The sequence below is a fragment of the Juglans regia genome, chromosome 16 (assembly GCF_001411555.2).
Source record: "Juglans regia cultivar Chandler chromosome 16, Walnut 2.0, whole genome shotgun sequence".
Lineage (NCBI taxonomy): Eukaryota > Viridiplantae > Streptophyta > Magnoliopsida > Fagales > Juglandaceae > Juglans > Juglans regia.
This window is the reverse complement of record NC_049916.1, coordinates 9,142,101-9,161,853: the sequence shown is the minus strand read 5'-3', so window position 1 is coordinate 9,161,853 and position 19,753 is coordinate 9,142,101. Positions and strand designations below refer to the sequence as shown.

At 36.7% G+C, this 19,753-nt stretch overlaps 1 protein-coding gene across 1 annotated transcript; it reads right to left on the bottom strand.

Annotated features, from left to right (window-relative positions):
* Window positions 1–10,765: 10,765 nt before the first annotated feature.
* LOC109007791 (probable RNA-dependent RNA polymerase 1) lies at window positions 10,766–17,240 on the bottom strand. The gene is made up of 6 exons (XM_018987637.2): window positions 16,264–17,240; window positions 15,992–16,026; window positions 15,170–15,458; window positions 12,796–14,645; window positions 12,300–12,450; window positions 10,766–11,761 (listed from the first exon to the last, which is right to left on the bottom strand). Exons 3-6 carry the CDS (start codon window positions 15,398–15,400, stop codon window positions 10,940–10,942), a joined length of 3,054 nt encoding a protein of 1,017 aa, XP_018843182.2. The 5' UTR covers window positions 15,401–15,458; window positions 15,992–16,026; window positions 16,264–17,240; the 3' UTR covers window positions 10,766–10,939.
* Window positions 17,241–19,753: the final 2,513 nt, after the last annotated feature.

Here is a 19,753-nt window from a genome sequence, read left to right as displayed (position 1 = left end):
CAGGTAAACATTTCCGGCCAAAACAATTCGCCGCAAAAATGAACAATTGCGGCGACAGAATGATATCACTACTAATAATAACTCGTTTTGCGGCGACTAATTGGGTAATAGCGACGGCATCTTTCGTTGCTATTAATCTTTCGCGGTGATTATGTTGGAACCGGAAACCTTTTTCCCGGCGCAGTTTTATATGATTTGTGGCGATAATTAATTGCCGGAAATAGTGTCAGTGCGGCGATTTTTCAAATTCGCCGATATTGAGCGGAAATGGCTTTAGGATTGTGGCGATCGTGCGGCGATTGATAGATCGCCGCATCTGAGCTACAATGGCGATTATTGTGACGCCCCCAAATTCCGCTTGGGATCGGACGGACATTTGAAGCGTCGAGACATGCAACACAAGGTTACCTGCCCCCGTTCATGACATATAAGATGCAATATTCCTAACATGCATCTAGCATTATGCAATATTCACAGCGGATAATTTTTTCTTCAGCAATACTATGCACCAAACTGAAATATTCCAAATACTTAAAACATACTTTATACATAATGACATACTCAAAAACTGATATCACAACATTAGTCCAAAATGGTTGTGATCAAAAGAGTGATGGAGATTGAACTCCACAAATACAAGTAGTAATCTAAGGTAACTACTGTACTAACACCTACATCGCATCGTCGCTTAGTTGACCGTTTCCAGTTGGTCGATTCCCGATTCTCCTTCAGATCCTGTAACAAAATCTACCATTCGGGGAGAATGGTAGTTGGGACTACCACAGTGAGATTTGATTACAAATCTCAGCAAATTAACAGGAAACTTCCACACAGGTTAATGATGCATGCATGGCAGTAAAAGCATGAATGCATAATCAAATCATAAGTAATCATAGCATAACTTGACGTACAACATAACATAACTGGCATAACTTAAACTGAAACTTAAGTTTAGCATGAACATGACTTGAAACATAACATGGACTTGAAACATAACATGAACATGAACATGCATAATTTGAACATGAACTTAAGCATGACATAACATAAATGTGAACTTGGAACATAACGTAACATAAGCTTGGAACATATTCTTGTCTCATGGGATTACCATGATTGCATGAACGTAAACTTGAACATAACATAACGTGAAACATGACTTGAACTTGGAATCTTATTCAATAGACTTAATCATTAAAGTGACCATATGGGTGCTACACAGGTCCCCTTGAGCCGTGTGTCCCTGCCGATTACCGCATCACATCACAGGTTTCTATACCAGCTGTGAGTGCGTTAATACGTACTCCACAGTTGTTGTGGCCCCACGTATTCTACGTGTCACAATTGCTGTGTCTCACGTAGTGTATGCTCCACAGTTGTTGTGGCCCCATACTTCATGCTCCACAATTGTTGTGGCCCCATGACTTATCTGTTTGTGCCACACTTGCTGTGGACACACGTAACATAATGTGTGGCACCATCGGCGTTAGTGCCTGGCGCGCTCCGGTGACCAGCTAATTAGGCCCCATTCGCAACCTGTTGACTGTACTTCGTCAACCCAGGGAATTTCACACCTATTTAGACACTCCAGCGTGAACAAAGGAGTTCCACTAGGATATTACCCCATCCTAGCGCTTAGGGTCGTGATTGACATGAATGACTTAACTGGCAGACATGACATTTCGTAACGTGACGTAACATGAACGTGACATAAAAGACAGAAATCTTGACGTAACATAACGTGACATGAACGTAGGACGACAGACATGACATACTTCGAGACATAAATGTAACAGAGAACATTTCATAACATGTCATACATGTAACATGCAACATTTCGTAACATGGCATACCATATAACAGACAACATTTCTTAACGTGGCGTAACATGTGACAATGAATATTACATGACAAGAAATACATGTAACAGATGGCATACTTAACTTAACATGACATACTTGCAATGTATAGCATGTATAGCAATACGTGACAGAATATCTTGTGTAACAGATGAATAATTCATGACAGAATAAATTCTGTGTAACAGATAAATATGTAATGACTTGGCATGGCACATATGATAACATGCATACATACAATTTAGCTCCCTTACTTATCACACATACACATTAAATTGATAGTAAGTTAAAAGCTAACTTACTTCGATCTTCGTGCTTCGAGGCAAAACTCAAGTGCGATCATGGGAAACTGAAAGTAGTGATTTATAAAAATTAGAACTTAATCACTAACAATTAGGAATATGGAAAAATATCAACTTAGAGTAAAATGACCATTTTACCCTCTACATGTGGAAAAATGACCATTTTACCCATAACATAAGGATTTTGCATCCTAACTCCAAAAGTCACCCAAAATTTACATACCTTATGTAAATTTTGTCCTAAGCTCAAATATCAATTCAGAAAAATTTAAAACTAAACACAACCATCAAAACTCTATATGGCCGAAACTTACAAGGCTATTTCCTTTGCTTTTTGTTGTAATTCTTTCAAATCTCAAAACTCATGATTAAACCAAAATTTTTCTTCTACTACACTCATAACATATTCTTAAGAATAATCATGTTTTGAATCATGAACAAAAGTCATCAAAATCACTAAAACCATACTTGAACTTTTTGGTTTCTCTTCAAAGTTCAAAACAGAATTTTGTTTCTAACTTGTTTTGATCAACCTCTTGATCCATGACTTATAAAGAAGTGATCTTCAAACCAAAACATCACATGGTTCAAAAAGGTGTCCTAAAACAGATCCAAGCTTCAAACTCAAGATCACATGGGTAAACATCAACCAAAACATAAATTTAGCCAAGAACATCATCACTTTGGCCTAACCGAATATCTCCTTGCATAAAATTTCATATGTTCGAAACTAACTTCAAATATCTTCAAAATAACATTCTAACATGTATATAAGATGCTTAGGATCTTCCAATAAAAATATCAAAGCCATTGGAATAAGATTAAACCATAAAAGATTTAAACTTTCTCAAAACAGAAACTGTTTTTCCTCTTCCAGTTTCTAAGTTTCTAGACCTAAGAAAATATTTCACCAAAACTTTTAATCATGCAACAAATCCTCAACCAATAATCATATACACATGTTAACAGTACTCCATAAAAATTTCGGACCAAGATCTATTCATTAGCTTGGTCAAAAACTCCAAAATATAACACACTCTCCAGTTTATCGCCCAGAATGACCTTTATGGGGTCTAAACAACTTTTGACCAATCAAATGATCTCCAAATGGAACGAATAAGATATCCACGTAAACTAGACTCCACAAAAAAGAACTTTCATGAATGAATATTTGCGAGAAAAAACTTACAAAATCTTTGAAATAGGCGTTCAAAAGAGGTACAAAAAACTGTCCGAGAGTGTCTTTTGTGTTTTATGAAGGAAAAGTGTAAAGGAGAGCTGCTTTTCGTGGGAAGTGGACTGAAGAGCCTCTTACACAAGTTATGGGAAGTGATAGGACTGAAGGAATGGTGGAGATGTTTGGATTCGAAGATGATTTGAGATGACTTGAGATGAGCTGAGATGAGTTGAGATGGATTGTGAATAGTAATGAGATGAGTTGTGAATAGTAATGAAATTTGTGAGTTAAAGTTACTGAATAGTAATGAATAGTAGTGAGATGAGTTGAGATGAGCTGAGATGAGTTGAGATGAGCTGAGATGACTTGTGAATCCAAACAAGCCCTGAGTGTTGGCCTTTTCTTCTCATAAAAATCAGACCAAGATCTTTTCTCAAGGTGGAGTGTGAGAGTGAAAGAGTGAGGTGGCCCTTTTGCTTTGTCTTTCTAGAACCTTCTAGGACCTTCTTGTACAGATCTGGCCAGCCAAGTGGGGGTACAAAACTTAACCATGAAGCAATGCTAATGGTGACCAATTTCGTGGGCCTTAATGGGCCTAAACCGAATGGGCCAAAATTTTGGGGTTTAAAGAGGGTTTGGGTTGCTATCAAGCCCAAATCCAATATCACTTGGCCCAATCAATTTTTCAAGGTTAACAAGGTTGGATAATGATGTTCTAACACAAATATGAAGGATTAATAGCATGTGGAAGTGATTTAATCAAGTGATTAAACACAATGCTAGAAATCGGATTAGAAAGGGTTTAGAGGCCAACTTTAGGGTTTTGGAGAAACCGTTTAGGGTTTCGATTTCAACAAAGCTTTTGGGCTTTTAATTGGATTTCCACTATTTAGGGTTTTACTAGGATGTAAATCCTCTTTGGTCTGGCACAATTTGATTGATCAGACGAAACAAAGTTTGCTTAGGTGGCATGATCTCACACTTTGATTCCTTCAAATCCAACAAACGTTCCTCAAGGTGCCAAGTGTCTAATATTATTTACTAAGTGTGGCTAAGATCTTGCCAAGTGTCCAAATAAAATTTCTCTAATCTAATTTGGACATTCCACAATGTGATTTTGAAACACTGCAATTGGTGCGCTTATCGAGGTTACTATTCACTCCAAAAAAGTGAATCATAAACTTAATACTAAAAAATTCCTAAATATTCATATTAACCTACAATGAAAATCGTTTACCGAAATTTAACCTCGAAGTGCCCCTAAAAATAATTTCACAATTTCCAACAGACGTTTCGTCCGGAATTATGAAATAGGATATTTCGCCATAAAATTCTAAATAATCCACTGAGTCTAATGGCGTGGACCATAATGCATTCTGACACTTCTAACCACCTCAAATAAATAAAACTCATATTTCTAGCACCATAGTGAGTGATAACACTGACTATGTTGATAGACTAAAACCTATGCGATTGGTCGATTCATAAAAACTTATGGGGTTTTTACGAGATTCCTAAAGTCAATAGAAATTCCACCAAATAATTTCTAGCGGGTTGTTACAATTATGAAGCTCATTTTCGGCGAATTTGAGAGCTGGAAATGCCCAGTTTTCTTGTAGTGACCTATAGTTAAGCAACAAATCCTTGGCCAAATATAAAGAAAAATCACTTCTATATGCTTGTGTTGGACTGAAAAGAAGAAAGGAAAAACAAGTTATATTAGAGCATGGTTTACAAATAATCATATGCATGTAAAAGGATCCCGTGAAATCGAAGGAAAAATGAAATTAAATGGTGAATCTCGGTGAACTTCCCAAATAACTCAGTACGAGGAGTGAATCTTTGGTTCAATGAATAAAATATGAGGTCGCTGTGATGGTAAGCAGCAGTATTGGCTTGAGAGTGGAAGGAGAGGAGAGAAAGACTAGGATTTTCGACAAAGGGAGAAGAGAGAGGGAAGTGAGATATGAAAGTCTCGACAAAAAGGCTAGGGGGAGTGTAACACCCCGGTGCCACATGGGTCGGAGAGTTACTTCCAAATACTTAAACCCACATTTCAACAATATAAAAAAATAGACTCCAAATTCTCAATATCATAAAGAAAATTCGATTCAATCTAATTTTTTCAATATAACCAATTTTCTAAAATGCCAATTCATCATAATATAATAAAATTTCTTAATAAAAATCGACAATACTCATTAAAAACTTCATATGCTTAAACCACAATACTTAAATCATCTCACCCAATGCCTCATAATCTTGATCATCAGAAGAACTATTAAAATATTTAAAAAAATATTGTGGAGATAAAGGGTGAGTTATCAACAACTCAGTAAGCAGAGAGCATATACTAGTATGTAAACATGAGTATTTATAAAGTTTGGTATGCAGAACAAATAGTTTACTTTCAGAATGCAGAAACAACATATTTACTTTCGAACTGCATAAACAAAACTTGGTACAAAACAAAAGAGTGAAATTTTCAGAAAAACAAACTTGTTCCCAAAAAGAAAGTCCTTTGGCATATCCAAACTGAAACATTATATTCATATCATCTCATTGTATTACATCGGGACAAATACCATGTTTAACCCCCGTGATAGGGTTATAAACCACCATTATACCTGTGGCTGGGCCTTATACCATGTTTTACCCCCTTGGTAAGGTTATAAACCACCATTATATCCGTGGCTGGGCCGTATATTATGTTTTACTCTTTGGTAAGGTTATAAACCACCATTATACCCGTGGCTGGGCCTTAATAGAAAATAGAACATATATCGTCGGAATCAGATCACATTCATATATAGAATCAGAACTTCATGCCAAGGTTTTAAGATGACACATCATATCGAAACAAAATACTGAATAGCTTCAGATCATTTCACATGTTCGAAATAGACAGAATCAAAGTATTTTTAATTATTCATAGCAAAAACTTTTAGATTTTCATATTCGCTCTTTTGCATAGTTCCGAAACAAAATGCACAAAATTAGCTCATGTCTACACTAGTCATGACAGAAAATACTTTTTCTTATATAGAATTTATGCATATGCGGAATAAACATCTGAGACCGTTTTCAGATTTCTTTTCAAAAACAAACATGCTTACTTTCAAAGTCAACCTCATTTCATTTCTTTTATGCAAAACTAGTATATAAACCTCGCTTACCTGGACTTCTTAAGTACTATTCTGAATCTTTCCACAATAATGCTGAATGAAAGTCAATCATCACCTATACAAAACACTAAGCGTTACTAAACTTCTAAAAGGACTTGCTAAAACTCTCCATTTACTTAAATTCATACTGCGGAAATAGTTTGATAACTATCTAGTTATCAGAAATCTAATAAATATATTATCATTAAAAAAAATAGTCTTAACTTATTATAAAATAATTTTATCAAATATGGCAATACAACTTAGATTCATTTCGAAAATTAGCTTAATCATATTTAAAACTCATATCTCTATAAACTATTATTAAGACGATAATTTAATACTGCCAACATATAATGTAGTAGGAAATTCATAAATTTCTTAAGCAATAGTAACTCATAAAATATTCTGAATCATATCTAATTTAAAAACATTAAGGACTTGTATCATATAATCGGCTTAGTGTCTAAAAACCGATTAAATACTTCAAATTTACAACTTAATAATATACTTATATAAAATTCAAATAATGTAACAAGCTGGAAACTCATTTAATAAAATTAAAAATCTTTTTATTTACTAATGAAAGTAATATAATTATACTGAAAATAATTTCTTCAAAAATGCTTTCCAAATGCAATACGACAAGGGATTAATATAATAAAATTTAAATCATTTTCTTTATACGATCTTATGTTAAAACATAGCCTTCACAAACTTATACTATAAGTATAGTAGATAGACGATGACCAAAATAGAACCTGCCAAATAACAAGGATATTTTAGGAAACATCATAAAATGCATGGGCAGATTTCTGAGAATAAAACGTAACCATACCGTGCGATGGAACCAAGCTCACTGTGACGGAAACTCGCGACAATGGATTGGAGCGGCAAAGGGTGGATGTCGACAGTGGCGTAGTTGGGTGTGGCGGCAGGGCACAAAGAGAGGGAGAGTGTGAGAGAAAGACATGAGAGAGAGAGAGAGAGAGAACACAGAGAGAGAAAGAGAGAGATCATGGCATAACGAGAAAAGAACACTCACTGAGGGAAAGCAGGGAACACGTGAAGGTGCAGGGGCTGGGTTAACGAGATACAATCACATTAGTCCCATCTGTGGCAGGCGGTGGAGTTCAAAGAGAGGGAGAGAGCATGAAGACCAAGCCGACAGGGAGTAGTCGAGAAGGGTGAAGGTGCTGTGATGGTGGCTCATGACGACTCCAGGTTAGGTATGGTGGTTTGGGATAGGGCTCACGGTGACTGGGTGGTTGCTCGAGTGTGGTAAGGGCTGCACCGTGCGATACTTGTGGTGGCTGGGTAGCTTGCGGTGGGTTCGCTTGACACAAGGAGTTGCGGTTTATGGTGGAACTAGTGGTGGGTTGCTTTGTTTTTGGCATGTGAAAACAGATGCCTCTTAGCGTGCGATGGTGGCGGCAATGTGGAGCTCCCTTCATGAAGTGGTGGCTGGAGCCGAGGGAATGTGGGAGGCTGGCAAGGTGGTGGTGTGTACAAGGCAGTGGTTGGGTGGTGCACGTCTGTGGAGTGGTTTTATTTGAGGACATGGAGAAGTTGGGCCGTGGGGGATGGTTGGCGATGCCGCAACAGTGGGTGATGGCCCCGAGCTACGGTTTCTGCATGGGGTTTTACAGTGGACGAGAGAGACTTTGAAAGAGAAAACCGAGAGCTTGAATGATATGGATAGAAAGAGTTTGTTGGGAGAGAACTCAAAAACGGAAGGAAGTTCAAACTCCTAGACGTGGAGATAATAGAGATTTGGGTGGAGAAATTTTCGAGAGTGAAAAAAATTAAAAGTGAAAAACCGTCGAAAGGATAAAATGCATGTCGAAGAGAAGCTCACCTCAAACGACGTCGTGGCTGCGTGAAAAACAGGAAAGAAGAAAAAAAAATAAAGTCCGAAGGGCTAGGGTGTTACAGGGAGGGAGTTAAACAAAAACTAAATGAAGTTGTTTTGATCTCAAATTTGTGGTTTGATCTCAATCTTGTCTGTTTACTTACACTATGACAAGTTCAGTAATTTTTTTCATTGGATATAAGCCCAGCTTGATTTTGAATATATAATTACAATGATGTGATCAGTTCCTCAAAATTTTCAAAATTATACGAAATTAAGAATGGCATGTCAGTCAAAAGCCTGCAATTAACTTTGGAGTCTTGTGACTGTTAAAGACCCAACCATTGATCCAAAAGTCCTAGAAGTTTGGATACTAATTTGGTTAAACTTTTAACCCTTAGGATAATAACATTCCACCACATTTTCTAAACCGACGTCCATGGCGGCTCACTCTATCGACACTGACATGGTGGTAGCCCTTTCCCTTTTGGTGGTTTACTCATCTATCATTATTCAATGACTTAACATTATACCTATACATAATACCAAGGTATTTTAATCGATCCTATAGGTCACCCCCTCCATGACTTGAACTCGTGACGTGGTCTCTGTTTTGATACAAATTGTTAAAGATTCAACAATTGATTCAAAAGCGCTAAGACTGTTGGATACTAATTTGACTAAATCTTAAACCCTCATGAATGAAGTGTTTCAACCCTTCTTAAAAAAACTTGTTATAGTTTTCTTTAATGATATATTGATCTACAAGAAGTCTAAAGCAGACCAATTGCAACATCTCTCCATGGTGTTGGAGACCTTAGCAAAATATACATTATTTGCTAAGAGGAGTAAATGCAAGTTCAGTTGTGCTGAGATTGACTGCCTTGGTCACTTAGAGTCTGCTGATAGAGTGATGGCAGACTCTTCTAAGATCAAGTCCATGGTTGAATGTTCAGTACCTAGATCAGTTAAATCCTCGAGGGGATTTCTTGGCTTGATTGGTTATTATAGGAAATTTATAAAAGATTATGGTTGATTGTAGCACCCTTGACTGCTCTACAGAGGAAAGATGCATTCAGTTCAAGTACTGAAGCTTTTGCCACTTTTGAGGCATTGAAGGAACTTTGGTAAACCCCCAGTTATGGCCTTACTCAATTTTACTAGGATATTTGTAATTGAGTGTGATGCTTCTGGCATGGGAATTGGGGTAGTTTTGATGCAAGTAGACCATTAGCTTATCTAAGTCAGGAGTCAAGCATTTAAGGGGAAGACTTTAGATTTGTCAATGTATGAAAAAGAGCTACTTGCTCTTATTTATGGTATTAAGAAATGGAGACCTTACTTGTTGGGAAAAACTTTCTCTATTAAGACATATCAGCAAAGTCTGAATTTCTTGTTAGAACAGAAAATTGGAACAACTTCCCAACAAAAGTGCAATACCTCCTCCTACTTTGCTTCAATATATCTCGGGCACTACTTATTAGAATGCTGAAGTAGATTTTCAATTAAGATCTCGGAGGAGATCTTTGAACTGTTGGGAAGGAATTTATTAGCAGCTTAGGTGGTTATGAAGAATCAATATGACATACACCATAGACCTCGGCAATTTCAAGTGCGGGACATGATTTATTTGAGATTACAAAAATACAGGCAACATAGTGTACGTATCTCAACGTGCTAATTACAAACTAGCACCCATTTTTTTTCTGGCCCATTCAAAGCATTGCAGCGCATTGGGAAGGTTGCATATAGATTAGAATCAATATGACATACTCCGATTTCAAGAAGCATTGGGACCATCCACGGTATGTTTCACCTTCTTTGCCACTGATAGATGTACACGGAGGATTTAGAACTGAGTCAGAAGCTATTCGGCAACGACGTATGCGTCAAGTTGACAATAAGCCATTCATTGAGCTTCTTGTTGAAAGGAAAAGTGTAGCAGATGAGGATTCTACTTGGGTCCCTGTGGATCAATTGAGAAGCCAGTACCCTGACCTTGTGGGCAAGGCCTTTTGATGGGGAAGGGAATGTTGTGAGCTAGAAGGATGTGAAAAGATGGATATGCAATACTTGTATGATGCGCTTGGTTTGGATAGTGAGATATTTAAGTTGAGTTGAGATGAAATGAGTTATAAATAGTTTGAATTAAAATATTTAATGGGATTTTGGGAAATGAGAGAGAAAAAATTAAATAAAAATATTATAAAATTAAAATATTGTCAGAATATAATTTTTTAATATAAATTTTGTTTTGAGACTTGAAAAAGTTGAATTATTTTTTATGTTTTGTTTGAAGGTTTGGAAAAATTGTAATCATTAGGTAATGATTATATGAAAAAGTTGAAGATTTGAAATTAAAAAGTGTTTGTATTGTTTGAATATTGAGATGAGATAGAACGAGATGGATGGAAGCTTGTTTTGCAGAATTAATGTCAAAATACATACCCGGAGATCTGTTTAAGTAAGATAGGAATTACAACATATTTCCAGCCCCAAAAATCTACCTGGAGCATTTACAAGCAAATACCAGTAACAGTACTAATCAAAGGTAAAATAGTAGTAATATCACACTGCTTTCATATTCAGATAAGTTGACTGAGTTGATGGTCTGGCGATGACAGAAGTGAAGAGTTTGTGCTCCCTTTATCCTTCTTGATTTGCAGAAGCTTGTCATAGACACACCATGGAAAACTAAGGAAATGAGCCCTATCCATTCCCTCATTGTAACGACCCCAGTAAGTATGATGATATGTGACATGATACCATGCTGATGCTTTTGCTTTTGCTTTTGCATTATAAGTGTAAGAATCATCTCCCTCATCGAACCAGGTCCGGGCTTCCATTCTTAAGGAATACATAGCATATTTAATTGCATCTATAATTCCCTTCCTATGAAGATGTTTTGGCATTTTCAAAATGTTGCCACTAAGTATTTGAGCTTCAGTTTTGATCCCATAATAGTCCATCAAATTCCCCAACTTGTAATCATAGTCACTTTTGTATTTCAAAGCATCACTGAGATAGTCCTGAAAGCCGTCTACTTCCATGTCAGAGTCATAATACTTTTTTGCTGCTTCCAAAGTGAAGGGCTTCATAGGACTTATGCGCAATGCAATGTATTTCACTTCGCGAAAAAGCTTTCCTATAACAGATGTTGATCTGTAGGTCCATTTTTCAGGCTTTTCCATGAAATCGGGATACTCATGGACACGTAGATGAGGAGGTATTTTAGCTGCAACACCAGTTTTCGGGAAGTCAACTGCAATTGAGTATAGCTCAGCAAGTTCCAAACATTTATGGCTCATTGCACTACGGGGCTCCCTATCTGCAAAGACAGTGTGGGCTTTTTGGATGACTCCTAAATTTTCATTGACTGTGTTGTTGATGAAACACTCCTCTAATTCCTGCAGGACAAAAATAACAGGCTTCCGTATGTTAGCTGTGGAAGAAAGTTGTTGCAAAGGACATGGAAATGTGAGAGGTCAGAGCCTTTCATTTGATCCTACTTAACTTTATGCATATTTGTTAAATATTTACAAAGACAGAAAAGATTTCTAAATTTTGTGTAAACATTTTTTTATGTATAGATGTGTATTTGGAAACAGCTTCTTAGATCACCAAATACTTCTATATGCTCATTGGATGTGCAAGTATAGAGGCAATTATATATAAGCTAAATGCTTAATTGTCGTTGAAAAAAGATAAAATGCAAGGTAATGAAGGCTAGATGCTAGATGATTGCAGCATGATGTATTCTCTCAATTGTAAGCAAATGTGAAGAAAATTATCAGTGATAGCTAATATATATATATACATACACATATATCATTCCATTCATATTGCAGTTAATATGATAATTACTTGCAGTGACAAACTTGAAATATCAAATTCTAGCACTCGTTCTGTTGTTACTTTTTCAAATCAAAATGTACAAATAAATACCTCTATCGTAACATCATGATCCAGTTGCAGAGTTGGTGCTGCAATATATTCCGCTGGATGAGTTTGCAGAGGAGGAATTAGATCATGGTCCCAACAGACAAAGTACTTATCTCCATCCAAACTGCTTCCCGAACATTCATTTGGATGAGGTCTAAACACAATTACTCAAACAAGGTTAGTAAAGAGTATACCAAAATAATGTTGCATATGACTTTTGAATATTGTGGATGAAGAAACAAGAATGCAATATAAAAACAAAGTTTAGTCTGAATATAGTATCTTCACAAATAGCATATTATACATGACAATGTAAATAGACTTTTTATCTTTTAGGGTAATTAACTTTATATGTGTAGTTTCTACTCGAGAAAAATAGATTTTTTTATTTGTCTGTTGATTACATAAGAGCACAAATAGGTAGTCATTAATATTACAGACGCATGCAAATAACATTTCATGTTTTAGAAGTAGCTACAATGGGATATTAGAATCTTACCTTTTTCCATTTTGTGGGAAAACAACACAATCCACAATGTGATGTAGAGCAGGCACATTAACAGCTTTTAGTACTCGTACATCTCCTGGGTGTAGACATGGGTTTCTAGCAACAATCACCTCACCTTCAAAAAGGAAGTTATTTGGGTTTGAACTGCTGACACTAAACATAACAGATGACTGTTTACAGAGCTCTTTACTAAAGCGAGAAACTTGCAGAAATACTTGACCGTATTCCAATGTCCTGGTTTCATCTAGGCATCCCATCATAACTCTTCCATTTGGAACAAATATCCTTGTTCCAAACCTTATGTCCATCAACTTGGATGCACGGAATGTTTGAAGCATCATTGAAAGAAATGGTTCTACATCTGGCTTGTAGTCACATATAAGCATTTCCTTCAAAACTTTTGCGATGTCTTCTGAGAACATCATCTCCAGTGCCTCTTGTGCTCTCGACGGATCTGTTAACATGGCATCCAGATGATCTATAGCCTCCCTTTGCCTTTTTAGAAAAACTTGATCCTTCACTCCAAGGTTGGACAAAAGAGTGATTATCTGGCGATTCAGAAAACAAGGCTGAAACTTACTCCATGCCAGAACATTGAGTTTTGTGTCAAGTGATTTGTATCTGAACATGCTCTTTCTCAATGACAACTTTGCAAACAATGTCGGATCAACAGCCACAACACCAGTGTATCCACCATATTGAATCTGAAACGCTGATGGAACAGAACAGCAGCCTAACTTTGTTGCCACTTTGCAAGCCAACTCTTGAGATATCTTCCCTATGCCATCTGAGAAACAATACGTGGCTTCTCCCCTCTTAACTTCTACATCGGGAATAACTTCAATTTCATCTATACCAACGCTGGCAGTTTCTCTAGAAGAGCCAAAAGACAGACCCAGTCTGGCACCATATTTTGCCACATTCCTTATATCTCGAAAATCACCCATCCACTCTCTGATATCTACTGCAGTCAGACCTGCTCTTGAAGCAAACATCCAAACAGACTTTTCTCGTACCTGACTGGATGAAAAGGCAAGAAACTCAAATTTCCTATCTCCAATAACTATGCCATTTCTTAAAGTGGATATTATTCTCTCATAAACTCTAGTTCGCTTATTCTCCTTTGCAGATGATGAACGTGGAGATAAAGCTATTGAGTACACTTTATCAAAGTCCTCATCGACAAAAGAAACACGCAGGAAATTATCAATATCTTCAGGATAATTGCGCAAGACTCTGTTGGACAGATTCACCTCTGGACCACAGAAGTATACTTTAGATGGAGTAACTTTAACCCTGTGTACATACACCAGCCCATCACATAAAGAAATAGCAGGAGCTCTAGGAAGTAGCGTAGATGTGGCATATCCTTTAAACTGCTCCTTGAGCAATCTTACAGGTTCATAGCAGCAGTCTCCTAAATGAAACAGCTTGTCTAGGGCACTTTCTATGTACTCAATTTTGGTACTCTTAGGATCGACTAACCGATAAAAATCATCATCAATTGCTGGCCCAGGAACACATCCATGCTGAATTAAGGAGTTGATCTTAAACAAGATTTTATATGGCAGGTCAAAGCCTATGGGTGGATTCACAATGGGCACAAGACCAGAACTGCAAGAGAAAGGAGACCCTTCCATCAATCCAAGTCGTTCTTCATTTTCTTTATAGTGGACAAATTCAAGGTGGAATTTCGGAAGCCGGAGTGTATTTGGAAGCTCCAAACATAGAGCAGAAGATTGGCCAATGCAACAGAATGGAGTGAAATCAACTTCTCGAACCCACTCATAATGATGTCCAGCAGATACAGCTTTCTCAGAAATCCTTGGAGAACCGAGTAGCTAGCAATATAAACAAGAAATCATCAAGTGAAAAAAAGAGGGTAGCAATTTCGACTCAACAACCATTAATTCCAAGGGATGAGCATAGGTTGGACATGAAATTTGAAACTAGAATGAGATCATCAAAATGTGAAAACAACATTTTATTTGAGTATCTAATAAATATACAACTGATATCAACCCAAAACAAAACTAAAAGGGGCTAAAGGTTTCTGCTCCCAACTAAAGACTTTCTGATACTGGGTTTCATTTTTTCTTATTTTGGAATTTGTATAGAATCGTCATTAGACCTACTGATGTACTTATTTAATGTTCACTGATGAACAGTGGCAATTTATATAACTAGAATAGTGCTAAGGGTGCGAGTAAGAAAAAGTATAGCATCCTATGCATATAAGAGAGAAACCGGATTACTAACTTCATATGCCTATATGTAAACTAGAGAATATTGTATGGAGCATTCTGTATGGAGCCCACGTAATTGATGAAACGTTATTTTGAGTTAAAGTTTTCACCAGGCTAACCTGAATGAGAAGAAACTTTGTTGCTTGATCACGTGGACAATATAGCTCAATCTTCCAAATGTTCTCATAGGAGATTTCAATCTTGTACTCTACGGAAAGATGGGAAAAGAAGAAATACAATCTTCTGAGCTTGAAATCAAATTTCGCAAAGACATTTGCCTGTTTCCAGAGCACAGAAAAATTATCCCTCGAAACCAGATTTCCAAAGCGCAGCACTATATTAGTATCCATGCTCTATAGAAAGATCCTTGGCTCTGGTACAATATCAATGTCAAGTCCCAAGCTTCAACTGCAGTTCCAGTACACACACTATATCAGACAATGGGTCGGGGTAGGTTACACAAAGATTAAAGAAAATATTTTTGCTTTTGGTAAGGACTATAGTTGAAAAAAAAACTACAGAATTAGCATGCGTTCAGTATTTTCCATGCTTCTTTTTTTTCACCTTCCAACTCAAAAATTCAATAGTTTCACCATTTACCCAATGAACTCCTCAAAACCTTTATCACAAATTTTACCCTTTGTTTTCTGTAAGTAACTCATCACACAGAGCAAACAGAGTCAACTAGGAAGACTAGAGCACATGCATTTGCCAATTCAATACATATTACTGCATTTGAAAGAGACTAAATTTCAGAAACACCATTATCCAAAAGCAAAAGCACAATTCAAGCCAATCCGAAACCACCCAGCAATCAGATTTCACAGCATCTACTCAAAACCAGCAGGTTGACAAAGGCTTCAATGATGCATTACCCATGAGAGGGGAAGAACAAGTGTTGCAGAGAGTAATTGAAGGGAATGTGTGAGTGAGAGCCTAACCTGAAAGGAAAGCACGGAGAGTACTACAACTGCTGCTGTGGAAAAAAACATGGCTCATGAGCAAACCATATATAGACGAGCAAAGAGAGGGTATATGACAAGTGGCGACAAAAGACGACTGTTGTCAAACTACCCGTTACCGAAGTTTATTCAAGCTAACGTAGGCATGGACTGAGCAGCCCAGCTCACTCTAAGTGACAAGTGGCAGCATGTGATTGCATTCTAAGGAAAGGAGCATTGACTAATCTAATAGCTTTATAACACTTGCTTACTAATTTCACAAATGACAAACGTTGTTTAATGCCATGTTCCACCCCCTTCTTTCTATCTTTGTTTGGGTTCCAAGTCTCGGAACACGATTGGGCACTCGGACTTTCTAGCCTTGCTTTGGCAGTTTACGCGTTGGTGGGGCATATAGAGATGATAATCTCTCTCTCTCTCTCTCTCTCGGTACTGACAGTGTTGCTTCTGTTTCCCATGATGGGGGAATTCATTCTTGCTGCCAAAGGTTTGGAACAAAAAGAATAGTAATTAAACAGAGAAGAATTTTTTAGACCAAATTAAGCAGAGAAAAAGTGAAAACTTGGGCACTGAGGGGAGCTGGGCGGAATTCTTTCTTGCTGCGCAAGTGTTGGCTCAAAAGTATATGATGAAACTGATCGAGATGAGATGACCTCATTGACTTGAGTAAGCAGCGTCAGGGAAAAAAGGAAAATTGGGTTACAACAAGTAATCTCGGCCAATCCGGTAGCCCTCTCGTCTGAAACGACAGTTGCCATTACCCATGTGAAGCGCAGCAAAGAACTGCATAGAATATACGAGAAAAACACGTCTACTTCTATTTATGTCTGTCTATCTGTCTGTCTGAGGGTCCTTCTGTTCTGTTTTGTTTCGTTTCGCTTTCTTTTCTATCGTCTCTTGCTCTTCTCATTTAATTCCCGTCTCTCGCCCTTTCTCATCTCTCTCTGGATGAAGCGATTAAAGAAGGCCATAAAGGAAGGGACATCGAGATCGGTAGAGGACAGGAAACATGATTGGGACGTCAAGAGATGTCTCAAAAATGGGAGATCAATACGAGCAAGCTTGAAGCTTATGCCGGGGAAGGATTCTCAGGTCCGATCATGTGGCACCCCTCGACGGGCCGCTTGTAATTTGATGAGGTGTCAAGATGTCGGGATATATAACATTGGAATACACACCCGATAGGTTTACGAGAGCAATATGCATTTTTTTTTTTTAAATCAAACATATTATAGAATAAAGCAAATTACTAGAGTGAGATCAATAGATTTTTGCTAATTCCCACCCATTTTGATTGTGGAGAAATATATTGGATATCTGTTGTAATGGGTGAGATTTGCCATAACAGGGATAGATTCGAATTTTGTATTGTTGTGATGACATTTTGGGCATCACCTTCAATAATTTCTTGATTTTGATGGATTGCTATTTTTGAAGTGAGTAGAGCTGCTGAAGCTTCAGCTACCAATGGGTTTGATATTTAAATTTTTTCCGTTCTGATTTCGAGGATATCACCATCGTCATTCTTCGTACCACTGATGTCACTGAGAAATTATTTATGACTGCTACATCGAAAGAGAAACTTTGAAAAGATGTAGGAGGAGGTATCTATAGTTCTTCTGGCTTACTCTGCTTCATTTCCCGTGCTTCTTTATAATCTTCATAAATATGGTTCAATTGATTGTTTGTTTGCTCCACAGATATTGAGGTATGATTGTGGACAGATTCATTTTTCTGTCTCCATATAAAATCCATGATAATCACTGCAAAAATTTGAAAGTGATGAATTTCTTTATCTCGCAACCCCGAAATTTTTTCCGAATGTATGATCATTTTTATCCAGTCTAATATGGAATTGATTGGAAGAATTGCTAGATTTAATGGTCAGTTGCTTTGATGCCATAAAATCTAGATTATTGGGTATTCCACAGTGTTGATTCTTTTTTTGGTGGGGAGGATATTCCATGGTAGCTTCCTAATCAGTAGCTTGTGTCGGTCATGGATTCACAATCTCCAAAGAGGTTTGAAAAGCTCCTTTATTGTGTCTTGCATTTCTGGAATCAGGTTGCCGAGTGTTTCATGATAAGCAGTTTTGACCAAAAATTTCTCATTGCTAGTTGGTGTTTAGACAATTTTATCATGACTCTATGAGATCGTTGTCAGTGGGATTTTTTGTATCTCTTCAGCACTTTCCAGATCAAAGAGATTTTGTTTTTTTTTTCCAAATCCCATGATCTTGGATTATTTGTATTTAATTTCGAAACTGTGATGGATGGGTAGATCTAGTCCATACTTTGAATTGGCTTTGACTTGAAATTCTCCATAGAGAGCAATATGCATGTTATTAATGATATGAATAATTAAAAGTACTATTGGTCTAAGATAATTAGTATCGAAGAAGAATTTGAAACCCTCAAATACTGCATCAATAACACCATCCACAAAAAAGAATAATTTCGTTTCAATTCAAAATATTTATTGATGGGGAGATAGCCGGCCCTAGTTTTAGAGAGAGAGAGACTCCTCCTCCTCTCTAGAGACCACCACCATATCAAAACATGCTTCGAGGGGGGAGGATCTTCGCCAGAGACTCCTCCTCCTCCTCCCCCCGTCCTTCCTCCCTCTTCCCTCCTTCTTCCCTCCTCCATCTCCTCTCTAGTTTTCTTCTTTTATTTTATGTTTTTGGTTGTTTTTTCAGGGCTAAGTATGGTAGAAGGTCGATCTGCAGCTCTCCGACGTCCAGCGACCACCACGCCCCCTACCGTAGACTTTATTATTTAGACTTGATTATTTAGTATGCATAATTATTAATAATATTATACATTTTATATATGGTTAATGAATATCAAATAATTTCATTGTGTACATAGATTATTCATACTTGCTTGCAACTTAGGTATCAAATAATTTTATATATAGTTATTCATGTATGATGTACATATTAACTATTTACATATAATGACGTAAATTATAACATGATTTTTGATTTATTATTAATTGATAACATATATTATTTTATATTTTATATGGTCAATAATAAAAAAAAATTTGATGAAAATTACATATTTGCAGTTAATGTTATGCACGTGAGCAGCACATGCAGGCACTTTCCGTTACATTTGACACTGCTAGTAGATGGAAGGGGAGATTGATAAGTTTTGAAAGTAAACAAGTCCACTTTGATGTAATTATTAGTTTCGGAGTACATTGTGAATTGAGTAAAAGTTCGATGGGATAAAGTGTAATTAACCCTTAACAAAATGATGTTGTTTTATCGGTGAGCACCCTCCAAAATGGGATCCTACATGCATGCATGTCTAACCTCTTGTGCATATTTGACAGTAATCTTATTCCAAAGTTTAAGGCCTCGTTTGGTTACGTAGTTCAGATGAGATAAGATGTTTTGTTAAAAGTTGAATAAAATACTGTTAGAATATAATTTTTATTTTGGTATTTGAAAAAGTTAAATTGTTTATTATATTTTGTATGTGAGTTTGAAAAAATTGTAATGTTGAAATGAGATGGTTTTGTGTATCTAAACCGGGCCTAAAAATTGAAAGTGGATAGGATGTATAATATATACTTTTTATAGATAAAAGAGATGAAAATAGTAAGTAAATCTCACAATATTAATCGCATAAAGTTTATATTTCTCTTAAAATTTAATTATAAATCAATACTTAGTTTTCACCATTTCTCAAACAGCTAGATCGGTTTTCAATATTTGTATAATTAGTCCGA

Bases quoted from the DNA above. Each gene is read 5' to 3' on its own strand.
- LOC109007791 (XM_018987637.2), bottom strand. From the start codon at position 15,400: ATGGATACTAATATAGTGCTGCGCTTTGGAAATCTGGTTTCGAGGGAT. The intron at 14,646-15,169 runs GTTAGCCTGGTG...TTATATTGCTAG, and splicing joins CAAAGTTTCTTCTCATTCAG to CTACTCGGTTCTCCAAGGAT. The intron at 11,762-12,299 runs GTATTTATTTGT...TTTGTCCTGCAG, and splicing joins ATCATGATGTTACGATAGAG to GAATTAGAGGAGTGTTTCAT.